This window comes from Gastrolobium bilobum, unplaced genomic scaffold (genome assembly GCF_033153095.1).
Source record: "Gastrolobium bilobum isolate Gb01-03AN ecotype WA unplaced genomic scaffold, APGP_CSIRO_Gbil_v1 utg111814, whole genome shotgun sequence".
Taxonomy (NCBI): Eukaryota; Viridiplantae; Streptophyta; class Magnoliopsida; order Fabales; family Fabaceae; genus Gastrolobium; species Gastrolobium bilobum.
The window spans coordinates 130,396-145,805 of NW_026896239.1; the positions used below are offsets into that span (position 1 = coordinate 130,396).

The 15,410-nt window shown below is 34.9% G+C and overlaps 1 protein-coding gene across 6 annotated transcripts in view; it reads left to right on the forward strand.

Moving 5' to 3' along the window:
* The first annotated feature begins 5,284 nt into the window (after nt 1–5,284).
* Nucleotides 5,285–15,410, forward strand: part of LOC133298421 (ubiquitin C-terminal hydrolase 12-like) — a 51,966-nt gene continuing 41,840 nt past the window's right edge. For 2 of the 6 annotated variants that reach the window (XM_061497694.1, XM_061497699.1), the window contains exons 1-9: nt 5,294–5,405; nt 5,642–5,711; nt 6,460–6,601; nt 6,712–6,869; nt 13,166–13,431; nt 13,510–13,728; nt 14,230–14,338; nt 14,431–14,546; nt 14,797–14,895. In XM_061497694.1, the coding sequence (XP_061353678.1) occupies nt 5,376–5,405; nt 5,642–5,711; nt 6,460–6,601; nt 6,712–6,869; nt 13,166–13,431; nt 13,510–13,728; nt 14,230–14,338; nt 14,431–14,546; nt 14,797–14,895 (1,209 nt within the window). In that variant the 5' untranslated portion in view covers nt 5,294–5,375. Of the gene's footprint in view, nt 5,406–5,641; nt 5,718–6,459; nt 6,602–6,711; nt 6,870–13,165; nt 13,432–13,509; nt 13,729–14,229; nt 14,339–14,430; nt 14,547–14,796; nt 14,896–15,410 lie in introns of all 6 variants that reach the window. The other 4 variants (XM_061497696.1, XM_061497695.1, XM_061497698.1 and 1 more) reach the window with 4 other exon arrangements.

Genomic DNA, 15,410 nt, shown 5'->3' on the forward strand with positions numbered 1-15,410 from the left:
GTTTCTCTCCCAATTAAGAGCTCTCACACTCATGTTTCAAAATTAGGCTTTTATCCTCTTATAAGCTCACACACTCCTGCCTTTTTCCCTCTTTTGAATTCCCTCTTTTAGTTCTTAGCTGAACTCAATTGAAGTTTTCTTGAAGAAATCCAAACAGATCACAAGATGTAATACAAAGAGACAAGAAGAACAAGAGAATATTTTTTTGATGTCAAGAATTAGGGGTAAAGAAATGTTGGATTGGCAATAAATCTTAAGCAATAATTGAAATTAATTAAGATGGGAAGTACACACTGGAATAGAAAAGAACAAAACTGAAAAGAATTCAAAGAGACAAGTTTTACTTCAAGGAATTTGGATCAGATTTTTTTTCTTCCTATTTTTTTTTTTTGCTTTTGAAGATACTAGATTTTTTTTTCTTTTTTTTTTTGCTTCTGCAGATACTGAGACTTTGTTTTTTTTTTTTTGGCTTCCGAAGATACTAAGATTTTTTTTCTTTTGAACAGTACCAATGAGAATAGTTGACACAAGAAGGAGAATGAAATAGAAATAAAAAAAATTAACAATAAAATAAAAAGGATAGATCAAACCTGATTTAGAAGACTAGCTTTGATACCAAATTATATGAATCTCACCAAGAATAGTGAGACCCAAGACCAATTTAGTTAGGATTGTTTCTACAATCAGGAATTTAAAACAAGAAATAAAGAACCTTGACCTGTTATCTATGGAAGATAAGAACCAAAGGTATAAGAAGGATAAAGACGCCACACTCAAGAAAGAAGAAAGTCAGTGAAAAGTCTGGTTTGAACGCCACTAGAACAAACTTCTTGATAAGTTCAGAGTTCTAGACAAGAACCAAAGAGAAGAAACCTCTCTATTATATTATAACTTCAAAATCTGATTACAAGAGTTATATCCTCCCTTATTTATACTTGGAACATCCCTCCAAGAATAGGAAAACACTTAGCAAATGAAAAGACACTAACTTAAAGTTGACAACTTGGAAAAGGAAAAGACTCTAATCAGCCCACTAAACATTAATGACATTGGAAATGTGAATCAACCCCACTAAGCATTAATAACATTGAAAATGCTTTCAGCCCCACTAAGCATTAATTGACATTGGAAATTGCTACTCATTCCACTCAACTTCCCTTGCATTGATGACATTGACTAAGTTTTGATTGTGAATAAATTTGGGCTTGATGTCTTCATGATTAGCCCAAATTTGCTGGATCAACCCACTAAGAGCTTCTTTAAACTTCTTGGCCCTTGATCTTGTGATTGGCCCATTTGGCAATTGTAATGTATCACTAGGTGTTGTCTCCTTATTCATATCATGGTGTCCCTATTGAAGTGTGGAAAGGCCTGGGGGATGTGGCAATAAAATGGTTGACCAACCTTTTCAATAAGATTCTTCAGACAAATAAGATGCCTGATGCAAGGAGGAAAAGTATGATTGTGCCTATTTAATAAAATAAGGGAGATATACATAATTGTTGTAACTATAGAGGTATTAAGCTAATGAGCCATACTATGAAGTTGTGGGAGAGAGTTATTGAACATTGGTTGAGAAGAGACACCAAGGTTTATGTAAATCAATTTGAATTTATGCTAGGAAGATGTACCATGGAAGCCATTTTTTGATGCGACAATTGATGGAAAGATATCGAGAAAAGAAGAAGGACTTACATATGGTGTTCATAGATCTTGAGAAAGCATATGATAGGGTTCCAAGGAATGTTTCATGGTGGGTTCTTGAGAAGAAAAAAGTACCATCAAAGTATGTAAAGGCAATCAAGGATATGTAGGATGGGGTTACTACTTGTGTGAAAGCTTGTAATGGAACATCAAGTTATTTTTCTATCACGGTAGGTGTACACCAAGGTTCGGCTCTAAGTGCTTATCTCTTTGCCTTAGTTATGGATGAACTAACAAAAAATATTCAAGAGGAAGTGCCATGGTGTATGCTTTTTGCAGATGATATTGTGCTTATTGATGAGAACAAAGACGGTGTTAATAGAAAACTTGAATTGTGGAGAAGCACGTTGGAATCTAAACGACTTACGTTGAGTCAGAGCAAGACTGAGTATTTGAAGTGTGAGTTTTCTCTGGCAAGAGATGAAGACCAAGATCCAATGCACCTACTTGGTTAAGAGGTACCCAAGAAAGATGCTTTTAGATACCCGGGATCCATTTTGCAAAAAGGTGGAGAGATTGATGAGGATGTAAATCATAGAATCAGAGTAGGGTGGATGAAATGGCGTAGTGCATCTAGGTTTTTGTGTGACCGCAAAATCCCCCTTAAGTTAAAAGGAAAATTCTATAGAACAACAGTAAGACCTGCAATGCTATATGGAGCTGAATGTTGGCCAACATATAGGCAACATGAGCATAAAATGGGAGTAGCAGAGCTGAGTTGAGGATGTTAAGGTGGACGTGTGGTTATACGAGGATAGATAAGATGAGAAATGAAGATATTCGACGAAAGGTAGGAGTACTATCGGTGGCTGAAAAAGATGAGAGAACATAGATTGAGGTGGTTTGGGCACGTAATGAGAAGGCCCCTAGATATCCCGTAAGAACAACAGTTTGTTACCAAGATCTCAATACAAAAAAAAGTAAAGGTAGACCGAAATTTACTTGAGGGAAGGTAGTAAAGCAAGACTTAATGGATTGGGATATAGATTGGCGGACGGTGTGTCTTAGAACGAAATGGAGAAAATCTATATGCATGGTGGAGGGTTAGACCCGTTGTTATTCCTATGTTCCAAATGGTCTCTTTTTAGTCCTTTTTCCTCTTTAGCTCCCCCTTTTTCTTCTTTTCCTCTTCTTTTATCACTTTTATACTTATATATTTATGAGACAGGATCCTTTGACACCAGTGTCAAAAAAAAGTTTGACACCTCATCTGAGAGACGTTAGATTAAAAAAAATCAACGATTCTGATTTGTAAGCATGTGACACCATTGATTTTTTTTAATCTAACGGCTCTCAGATGAGGTGTCAAACTTTTTCTTTGACACCAGTGTCAAAGGATCCTGCCTCTATATTTATATATATATGTATATATATTATGGCTTTAATGTTTCTAAAGTGAATGTAGATAAGTTATCTACATTCGCTCCCAAAACAACGTCGTTTTGGGTTAAAAAATAAAAAATTATGATGAAAAAGACTGTTATAACCCTGAAATAAATTATAATTACAAAAATACCTTGATTTTCGCCTCAAAACTACGTCGTTTTGGACTCAATGTAGATAAGTTATCTACATTGACTGTAGAAAAAGCGAACCCATATATTATTACTATTTTATTTATTTTTATTTATCTTTTTTCAACCCTTTCGTATATTTTATTTGGGTTTATCTACCACCGACCCCAATTAATTTGGGATAAAGGTGTTGTTGATGTTGATGTTAATTTAACAGAATAGGAAAAATTGCACTTGAAGTTGGAGTTACAGCTTTTTGAGCTCGATATTCCTAAACATCAAGATTTGCATAATTTATCAACTACATCTGAATTATGTCAAGAACTTGCAAGAATTGAAAAATCAATCATTTATCCTCTTATTTATAAAGTGATTAGACTTGTACTCACCCCCACAGTTTCTACTGCAACTACTTAAAGAGCTTTCTCGGCCAAAAAGATAATTAGGAGGAGACTTCAAAATCGAATGGAACACCAATTTCTTGATGATTCTTTGGTTATATATATTGAAAAAGAAATTGTTTTTAATTTTAGCACATATTCAATTATAAAAGAGTTTAACAATATGAAAAAACGCAGTGCAAGAGTTAAGTGAATTAACCTTGAATTTTGTAATAAAACTCTTTTCAATCTTTTTATATTAGTTCATATATAATTGTATGTATTTTTTTTTATAATATATATATATATATATTTTATTTTTGCCCCCCACTATGAATTTTTTTGGGTTCGCCACTGAATACAATTTTACTGGCCAAAGAATACATATAAATAATTATCACACAACATGTTCAAATGCATGAGCATACTCTATCAAGCATTATCATAGTTCATAAATTCCAACCACTACCGCAATGAGTATGGTGGAGCACACAAGAGAGTTAATCTCAGGACAAGAAGTTTACCACTTTGAAGTTTCCACTATAGATAGCTTCAACCACAAGTTACTTCCTCCACAAGTAAACTCCACAAGTTACAAGGATTATCATATCAATAATTGATTTCAATGGTTACCAAACCATATAACACACATTCAAATTCAAGTTATAAAACTTACCAAATCCTTGAAATTCAAGGACCAAGGCTTCAAATGTGAAGCTCCAAAGCTTAATCCTCCAAGATAGTATCCAAAGATCTCAACCTACATGATCACACATATTTAAGATCAACACCATGTTTGACAACACAAGCTAAACAACATGAAATCATCTTCCAATTTCTCACCCTATGCCTCGGCCATAAAAAAGAAATTTCTCATTTTGTATCCGGGAACACAAAAAATAATTTTTTTTTATTCTTTTTCTGTTTCTGAGCACAAAAATAATCTGGTTTTGTCAAACACTATTTCTATCCATTTTTGTTTCTAAGAACAAAAATTGAAAAAAAACTGATTATGGAAATGTTGTCATAGACACCCTTTATGTTTCATGTCGTTTCTACAATTCATGTTTCTAGTATCTATTTTCGTAGAAATTCAAATTGATGGGTCAATTGGAGCATATTTTTAATACTACATAAATATGTACTTCTTTATTAAAAAAAAAAGGAAAAATTTCATAAATCCCCTATAAGTTTTTTTAAGTATCACTTATCCCTCACAATTTTTTTGAATCATTTATCTTTTTTTTAGATTTTTTTTATCACTTACTCCATTGAATTAAAGTTTCTTTATCACACTTATCTTCATCACTTAGGAGATAAGTGATAACAAAACTTTAAGTCAGGAGGGTAACTGATAAAATTTTTTAGGGAGGGGATAAATGATTACGAAAAAAATGACAAGAGTTTTTTTTTTTTTTTTTTTGAAGTTTTCCAAAAAAAAAAAAATGGAGACAAGAATAATCATAGAAGGTAAGTAAAATTAGTCTATATTTAATAAAGAATGCACTAGTCTTTAATATTCGTATTAGTGAAAAATTAGCATGTACTCCCTTCTATTAAAACGTAAGTATTAGGCCAATCTTTTAACCAAATTCCCGAAACGTCCCTCTTCGGCACCCAAACAAATACTCTCACTGTTAACATCATCGGTTTCACTTCTTCACATGCCTCCTCACTCTCTCTCACTCTGAATTCGCTATCTTGTGCATTCGTGTAAGCTTGCTTTATCGCTGCTTCACCTTTTCTTCCTTCGATTCTTCAATTGGAACCTTCAACCATGACTCTCATGACTCCTCCGCCATTAAATGTAATCGCCAATTCTCTCTCTCTCTCTCTCTCTCTCTCTCTCTCTCTCTCTCTCTCTCTTCCTTTTCGTTCTGCTTCAATCCAATTCAATTCAACTTAATTGGAACCGCCAATACGATTTTTGGTTTTATTTCCCCGTTTTTGCAGTTGTTTTTTGCCTTTTTTTTTATTGGACGGTGACTAGGGTTTTTGATTTTCGGATCCATGTTTTCTGATGTTTGCTTTTTGTTTGTGCAGCAGCATCAGGAGGACGATGAGATGCTGGTTCCCAACTCCGACTTCCCTGAAGGCCCTAAACCCATGGAAGGTAATTGCTTTCAGTTTTTTTATTTTTATTTTGTTTTGTGTTTCTATACTGCCTGTTGTTCGAGAGCTCAGTGGATGGGTGTGTGGAATGGCATCGTAACACTAGTGTGTGTGTGTGTATATATATATATATATATATATATATATATATTATGCGGATGTAGTTTTTGTTTTGTTTTGTTTTTGTTTTCCGTTACATTGGTTTTAGCAGGTGTTGGGTAGGTTAGCGGGATAGGTGGAGGATTGAACCCTAATTTTAGAGACTAGGGTTAGTGCCGCTTGAGGTACAAGCTTGTTGTGTGAGGGAAAGTGTTTATGTTGACAAAGGTTAGTATGGGTATATAGGGCTGGGTTGAATGAATGCAATAGAAATTCAAGCCAGTGAATGGTGACATTCTTGTCGTTTTTGTTTTTTGCTTTTTATTTTTTGGTGGTCTTAATGCTGCATGTTGTCAAGAAGCATCAAAGTTGCTATGCTATTGGCGCTTAATGCTGCATGTACGTTCTTTTTTTTTGGTAAATTTTGATTGGGGAAGATGGGTAATTTGAATTTTGAGATTCTTTATTGCCGTGTCGAGTTGTTGTGGATTTTCCCGGGTTGGGGTGCAGGGTTGTTTTGAGTTTTTTTTTTTTGTTTTTTTTTGAAATTTATCATATTTAACTATGTTTCCATTTTTGATAACTGGCACAACTGAGTAATGGTTATACTTATTTTTATTGTTTTATTTCCTTTTCCTTTTTGTTGGTAGCCGAAGCAGAGAACATGAGTACAGTGGATGCTATGGCAGTGGATGATCCACCAACTGCAAGGTTCACATGGACCATAGACAATTTTTCAAGTCTTACAAAAAAAATCTATTCCGACACTTTCAGTGTTGGTGGCTACAAATGGTATGACCATTTTTGCTGCTGTACTTTAGTGTCTAGTTATTACTTGTATATATGGGTGCTAAAATATGTTTTGACTCTTGGTGCTGACTGAAATTAATTGAAATGAGCAGGCGGATACTTCTTTTTCCAAAGGGGAACAATGCCGACCATATGTCGATGTATGTAGATGTTGCAGATTCGGCAACCTTGCCTTATGGTTGGAGTAGATATGCCCAGTTCAGCTTGACTGTTGTTAATCAAATTCATTGTAAATATTCAATCAGAAAAGGTAATCTCTCTGCAACTGGTGTTCATTGGAAGATATTCTCTATATCACGTGGAATAAGTTACAGAGGAATAAATTTCTCTCTCTTTTGTTTGTGTAAATTCCATTATTCTCCTCTCTCTCTCTCTCTCTCGCATTCAAATGAACTCCCAACTAACAAGATGATCACTTTTCTAATCTTCAACCCCTAACCAAAGGAGGTCCCTCATGGTTAGGGGTTGAAGATTTGAAAAGAGATCATCTTGTTAGTTGGGAGTTGTGTGTAGACCTAACAATGAAAGGGGATTAGGTCTTGGCTATTTGACGTCTAAAAATATTGCTTTGGTGGATGCTTCATTTTGGCACCAGCTTATTTGGGGTTAAGTATTTTAGATTGGAATAGATGGGATGTCAATCCGGAGATGTTTTCTATTCATTGTGGCTTGTTCTGTTATAAATCACTCTTTTGGTCTCTCAAGTTCTCAAGTCCTTAATGGACAAAGGTTGCTTCTTGGCAAATTCCTTCCTGTAAGATTAAATCCTTTGTTTGGACATCAGTTCTGCTGCAGATTTTAGACCTCATGTCAAGGTTGTCAAGATCGAGATATTACTTAAGATTGAGAGGGGATAAAAAATCGTAAATCATAAGATCGACACGGATTGTAAGATCTTACCTTTTTAATTTTAATTATAAAAAATAATATATATATATTTATATATATATACACATATATAAAGTAAGTTTTAAGCAAAATTGGCCTAAAAAACAATGAGATTATTTCAATTTCAATGTAATCATATTAAAAATAAGAAAATATAGGAGCAATATGTAAATATATTATTTAATACAGTGGCACCATTTATTTTGTTTCTCTGCAAACATAGAAATATGTGTATTTTGTAAATATATTATTTAAAAAAATTAAGCAAACAAGACCATGAGGTCCATGACAGTTGACAGAAACGTGCAGAATAATAATCTAATATTCAAGCAAACTAAAAGATAGAAAGTGCACAGTGCAGACAACATTTTGAAGACTAAGAAATGTGTAAAGAACCTTGGGATACACCACCCCAAAAGCTAGCTTGAAGGGTGGGAGTGCCCAGGACCTTATAAACTCCACATTAGTTGCACATACAACCAATGTGGGACTATATATCTCAACATGCCCCCTCACACGAGAGCCCATTGGGCTTGAAGAGTGGACAATGCATCAGGCCCAATATACCTGTGCTAAGAAACGCCACAAGAGAAAGTGGGGGGCGGCGAGACTCTGATACCATGTAAAGAATCTTGGGATACACCACCCCAAAAGCTAGCTCAAAGGGTGGGAGTGCCCAAGGCCTTATAAAGGCTACATTAGTTGCACATACAACCAATGTGGGACTATATATTTCAACAAAATGCAATCATAGAAGCTAAATGCATAAGAGGACAAGGTGAGTCCCAAACCCAAACCTGTTGCAGTCAGAGAAGGAGATCAAGAGGTGAAGCCTTAAAGGCCGATTTGTGAGAGAGATTGTGGAGAAGGCAGTCGTGGGTTAGATTGATGTGAAAAATGGAGTTAGGGTTCATGAATTAGGATGCTTTGTGATTTAGGTCGTTGGTAATTTTTAGGATCTTGGGTTTCATTTCTGGATCTGGGCTTTTTTCATAATCGTTAGAACGGTGGGATCGAATCCTAAATCCTAAACCCTAAATGATCTCACCGATTTTTTTTTTTTTTATTGTTGATCTTGTACGATCTGAAAGCATTGCGATCTCATTTACGATCTGGCGCGTTGCGCGATCTTGATAACATTGCTCATATCACCCTTTCCCCTAAAATGTGTGTTATCTGCAAGCGAAGTTCAGAAATGACACAAAAATACAACTTTTTTTTGTGCTTTGCTAGGAGGCACCTTTTTCTTTGGAGTAACCTTTTTGTCATTTTCAAAGATAGGTAAATGTGACCATCTAAGTATAGTTATCAAATGCAAGTAGCGGCCTATAGTGGCCTACCAAAATGCTATAGCGGGTAGTGGTATAGCGCAACTGGGAAGTCTTATGCATGAACCTATTATGTACATATACTGCACTTATAAATGCTCAAAAATGAAGACATTCATTCATAAATATATTTTAACTATCAACATCAACATCAACAACACCTTTATTCCAAATTAATTGGGGTCGGTGGTAGATGAACCCACATGAAAGATACAAAACGGTTGAAAAAAAATAAAAATAAAAAATAAAAAATCCTGTCAATTAAAGTTAAAGGAACATAAAGGTAGCAAGAAAACTTTATTGAAGTCTTCTAAATACGGTCATTGTAAGGATCTAAATACTGTCAATTACAACATTCCATATTCAAATTCAAATTCTGAAAAGAAACTAATCAGAATCTTCACTTCCACCATCTCCAAAATCCTCTTCACCATTGCTTTCACTAGTAGAAACATTGTAGAGCTGTTCTAGGGTTATGTTTTGAGCTACTCTTTGGTGTTTTGTCTTTTGCTGTTTCAAGGGTGTAGCCATCCCCCTAGGGATTGGAAAGCCTGCTGTATTCCTAGTTTCCTCTTTAACTTTTGTTTTGTTCTAGTTTTTCCTTTCAGCACTTGAGGATATCTGATTGTCTCACTTATTGTCATCATGTAATATAATATCATTATCTTAAATGAATTTTACTAATTAAAATAACATTTATATTCTGAGACTTCGTTCTTCTTAGAACTACTCATTCAATAATCAATCCATCAAATTGGTGGCTTACAATTTCATTTTGAAAGCTTTTGGAAAGTGTCTTTTGTTTCGGGAATACTTCGTATGCCTCCTATTTAGGGACTATATATGTACTTCTAATATGATTAGAATTTGATTTGTATTTTCATTAATTTCTTAGTTTCCTTATTTTCTAATTTTGCTAATATTATAGATTGTAAATTCCTAGTTTCCTATTATTAGAGATTGTAAATCATGCATAAATAAAAGGTGCTATTGAGCATTTCCAAAAACTACTCGCAAATCCCTTTTGTACAAAAAGCAAACTGATGGACCAAGGGATTGTAAACAGGCAATCGGAATCATTTTTCTTTTATTTGTTACCGTAACATGAAGGTAAATTAATCTTTATTACACATTATAATTTATTTGCTTCACAGTTTGGTAGCTTTAGGGATGGTTTAACCATTCAATTATTGATACATGAAGTCAATGTTGAGTGGAATCAAATTTATTTTGTTCTTGGTGTATCTAGTATAATGCCGAAGCAGTAACCTATTGGCTAAACAGAAATAAGAACGAACATAAGGATTGCGAGAAAACACTTTTCTCTTTTCTCAATTTAGCCTCCTAACAATAGGGTTCTCCAAGTCTTAAATAGGAAAAATAGAAATAACAAAAAGTAAATAACTATAATCATGCGCAATCAAAGGAGATAAAGCACAATCAACGCACACTCTAACGTAATCTAAAATAACAAAAAGGGAAATAATTAACAATTATTGAAAAACCCTAAACTATTGAATAAATTATAGAAAAGCCCAATCCAAGTCAGCTCGGGTGCATCATTCTCTCCCACTTGGAAAAGATTCGCCCTCGAATTTGCTTCGTCTTCATTGATATGAACTTCTTCAGATGGTAACCCAGGTGACAACTCTTCTGGTACAATATCACCAAATTTCCTAATTAAGATTAGGACTTGTGAATGCAATTCTTTGATATGCTTGGTATATTCATTTTCTGTTGTGATCAATGATCGCATCTGTGATCCGTCATAGGAAAATTTCGTCTGATGTAACAACAATTCCCATTGCCCCTGACCTTGACGATCTCCAATTAAAATTTTACCAAAAGTTAAATCTTTATCTCGATGGAGCATGAGGTTGTTATGCCCGCTGTCCCCAAATTCATAATACTGCTTGCAAACTAAAGACTTCTCGAATGAAGGATCATTCCACATGATATCTTTGGGTAGAACTTCATCTTTGTCAGAGATATTAGAATTTCTAATAGCTGACTTTCCACCGAAATCACTATAAGAGATATCTTCCACCTCTGGATTCTCATCGTCTTGCTCCCAATCATACTTATCATAGATAGGGAACTCGTCATAAATTGGAGTATCCATAACAGGATTCTCATCATCTTGCTCTTCATCACATTCATCATAGATCTGGACCTTCTGGTCTTCTGTCAAGTCTCTGATGTCAAAGACCCTTTCGACGGTGTTGACCCGTCGATAAACTCATCTGGATGAGTGGTGCCCTCGAATTCTGGGATCTCAATCTTCACCCCAATATTAGCAAAAAAGGATTGACTTCGAGGTTGACTTTGTCCTCGTCGCTCCTGGTACCAGTTCCAGAATGGGTTTTCGCTCCTTTCCTCCTCATGAGATGATCTTTCAGATTCCCTTCCTTTATCTGACTCGTCCAACTGTGATTGGGCAAATAGTTGTTCGAGCTCCTGAATTCGCCTACTGTTCTGCCATTGTAGCAGCCATTGCTACAATTATGGTGTGTCGCATGTCAATGTGTGGTTGTTTGCCGTCGCCGTTAAGGGTGTTACAATGCCCTCTACCGCCGCCGTCGCCTCGACCCTGTCGTCCACGACCGCCATTGTTCTGTTCAGCCATTTATGTGACAACCAGAGCTCTGATACCAAATAATGTCGAAGCAGTAACCTATTGGCTAAACAGAAATAAGAACGAACACAAGGATTGCGAGAAAACACTTTTCTCTTTTCTTAATTTTATTTAACCAAAAACAACCTCCTAACAATAGGGTTCTCCAAGTCTTGAATAGGCAAAATAAAAATAACAAAAAGTAAATAACTATAATCATGTGCAATCAAAGGAGATAACGCACAATCAACGCACACTCAAACGTAATCTAAAATAACAAAAAGGGAAATAATTAACAAATATTGAAAAGCCCTAAACTATTGAATAAATTATAGAAAAGCTCAATCCAAGTCAGCTCGGGTGCATCATAGTATTAACATCAATATGTATCCATCGGCATCAATAAAGGAAAACCATAGTTTTCAATCTTGGATAGCGGAGCAGAGTGGTCGATTCCAAAAACATTATAGTGGGATAGTGGATCACATGGTGTCTGCTATACCAGAAGTAGCAATACCAGATAAATAATTTACACTACACATATTTTAATGCTCCAAACTAAAAAGATTACCCAAAATTGAAGACATTCATAATTAATAATAAAAAAATCATAGCCTAAACACACATTCATCATCAATCTAAGGCACAATTAACAAGTTAATAATATGAAAAGTCAGGCCGAATAAGAAAAAAAAGGAAGATGATGAAATTGATTGTAAAAAGCTAAACTCATTAGATCAAAATTAGAGGTTTGTGAAATGTGAAGTCTATAACACAAAAAACAAGAACAAATACCTGCGGCAGAGGGTGTGAATCAGAAGTCAGAACAATGTAGAACAGATCATAGGATCCTGCGATTTTTTTCACCATGGATGCGCTAACTAGGTTGCAGAATTGTGAATGAATAAGATCTCATAGGATTGTCGAGCAAAATAGTAAAAACAGTGGGATTGTGTGATCTTTTTGTTCCAGACGATTTTTGAAAATGTCCATCCGTCTGATAAAAGAGTGAATGTGAGCCAGAGAAAAGGAGGAGCTGAATGGAACCTGCTGTCAGAGGGGGAGCTCTGGCCTAATCGGAATGGCGCTGGTCATTGTCAAGAGTGGTGCCATTCTCACTTGTGATGCATCATGAGTTGACAGGGATGAAACAGTCATTGTCATTGACCAAATCGGCAGTGAAGAGGACAATCACTCATGATTGTTGCAAGATGTCGTATTCCTTTGGCTGCAAGTGAAGTTTGACCATTAAAGAAGAGAGAGAAAAAGAGAGAGAATAGTTTTTTTTTACTTCCAAATAACTCAGCATATTAATTTTTCTCGATTACTTCGAGTATCCTCTGCACATGTTTCTACTTCACTAATTTCTTTTTCTTTTTTCCGATTATTTAAATTTGTAGTTTTTGTTTTCAACTATTTTCATTTTTTCTATTATTTATATTTTCTGTTTAAAACTTGGTAAATTATCATTTATAATTTGAAGTTCGTAGTTAAATTTTAATAATGATTTAAATGTTAGTTTTTTGTTTATGTTAATTTCTATAGGTATATATATATATATATATATATGTATATTGTAAGTATAATTTTATATTTTAAGTAATATCTCTACTTTCTTTTGTACTCTTGTTTCTGTGTTTTGGACCTCCTCTTTCGGTTCTTTTCTTCTCTTTTCTTTTATTGAGAAAAGTAATTTGATTGCTTTTTCTTATGTAGAAACACAGCACCACTTCAATGCTCGTGAGAGTGATTGGGGTTTCACTAATTTCATGCCGCTTGCTGAATTGTATGATCCTAGTAGAGGTTATCTTGTGAACGGTACATGCATAGTTGAGGCTGATGTTGCTGTACGAAAAGTTCTTGATTACTGGTCACTTGACTCAAAAAAGGAAACTGGTTATGTCGGACTAAAAAACCAAGGAGCTACTTGTTACATGAATTCTCTTCTTCAGACATTGTACCACATTCCTTATTTCAGAAAGGTTAGCGAGTATCATATAACTTTTAAGCTCTTAGTTTTTCAAGAAGGAAGTGCCTCATGTATAATATTGTTTGTTCAGGCTGTGTACCATATGCCTACGACTGAAAATGATATGCCATCAGGGAGCATCCCTCTGGCATTACAGAGTTTGTTTTACAAGTTGCAGTATAGTGACACTAGTGTAGCAACGAAAGAGTTAACCAAGTCTTTTGGATGGGATACATATGATTCATTCATGCAGCATGATGTCCAAGAACTGAATAGAGTTCTTTGTGAAAAGCTAGAAGACAAAATGAAGGTATCAAATTTTTCATGGTAGCTTCTTATAGTTATTTTGTCTAAATAAAGTAGCTTCTAAACTAGATACTTGTGTATTTATGTGTTGAGATATATAGTCCCACATTGGTTGTATGTGCAACTAATGTGGAGTTTATAAGGCCTTGGACACTCCTACCCTTTGAGCTAGCTTTTGGGGTGGTGTATCCCAAGGTTCTTTACATGGTATCAGAGCCTCGCCGTCCTCCACTTTCTCTTGTGGCATTTCTTAGCACAGGTAGGCTGGGCCTGTTGCATTGTCCACTCTTCAAGCCCAATGGGCTCTCGTGTGAGGGGGCATGTTGAGATATATAGTCCCACATTGGTTGTATGTGCAACTAATGTAGAGTTTATAAGGCCTTGGACACTCCCACCCTTTGAGCTAGCTTTTGGGGTGGTGTATCCCAAGGTTCTTTACAATATGTATGTCTTGGAGATAATTTATTTGTATGTCATATGTCTTGGATTCTTGATGTTTCGCCAGGGAACTGTTGTGGAAGGCACTATACAGAAGTTGTTTGAAGGCCACGATATGAACTATATTGAATGCATCAACGTGGATTATAAATCTAGAAGAAAAGAATCATTTTATGGTATGCATTTTAGCCTTTAGGATGATGCCTTTGTTTACTATATCTTTGCATGTATACTTGGACCTTATGGAATTTCGGATGTTTGATTATAGATCTTCAGCTCGATGTCAAAGGCTGTAGGGATGTGTATGCTTCTTTCGATAAGTATGTGGAAGTGGAACGGCTTGAGGGTGATAACAAGTATCATGCAGAGCAGTATGGTTTACAGGTGAAACCTGGAACCATGTGTTTTGGTTTGGTTGTCAGGCCAAACTTCATTACTTGCATTATTTTATCTGTAGATACCCATTTATATTAATCTTCCTATATTTGTTTTTGTTTTTACTTGAATAATTACTAAATACTGTTTGATTTGTTTTTTACATTTTCCTTTTGTTATGGCTATTTTTTTTTTTTTTTCCTATTTTAGAATGATTATTTTCCTACATCATGATTGCGATTACTGATTACACTTTCAGGATGCTAAAAAGGGTGTATTGTTCATTGATTTTCCGCCTGTTCTTCAGCTTCAGTTAAAACGGTTTGAGTATGATTTTATGCGAGACACTATGGTAAAGGTTAGTATTATATAAAAAATAAATAAAAATTCCTTTGGTTTTTGTTATTCTTTTATTTGTTTTCCGCATGATTCACATTTCGTTGAGATAGGAAAGGGAGGTTTTGTTTACAAATTCTGTTTGGTCCTCCTGCTTTGCTAGATGAAGTTATTCTTTTTCTTCTCCTTCTGGTAAATGATGCAGTTAATATCATTTTGCATATTATTCAACATACATGGACTGCATTTAGTGTCCATTCTTTAAAATTCCAGGAGTAAATGCATAGTTATCAAACGTGGGCAGCGGCTTGTAATGGCTGACCCTCGAAAATGCTTTAGGGCTATAGCAGGTAGCAGTATAGCACAACAACAAAGTCTTATGCATGAACCTACTATATATATAGACTACACATATTAATACTAAAAAATAAAGTCATTAATTCATAAATATATTTTCACTATCTGATGGAACCTAATATTATTCATAAGAAATTGCAGAAATATAAATGGAGACAAGCTCCTTACAAGGATAAATTG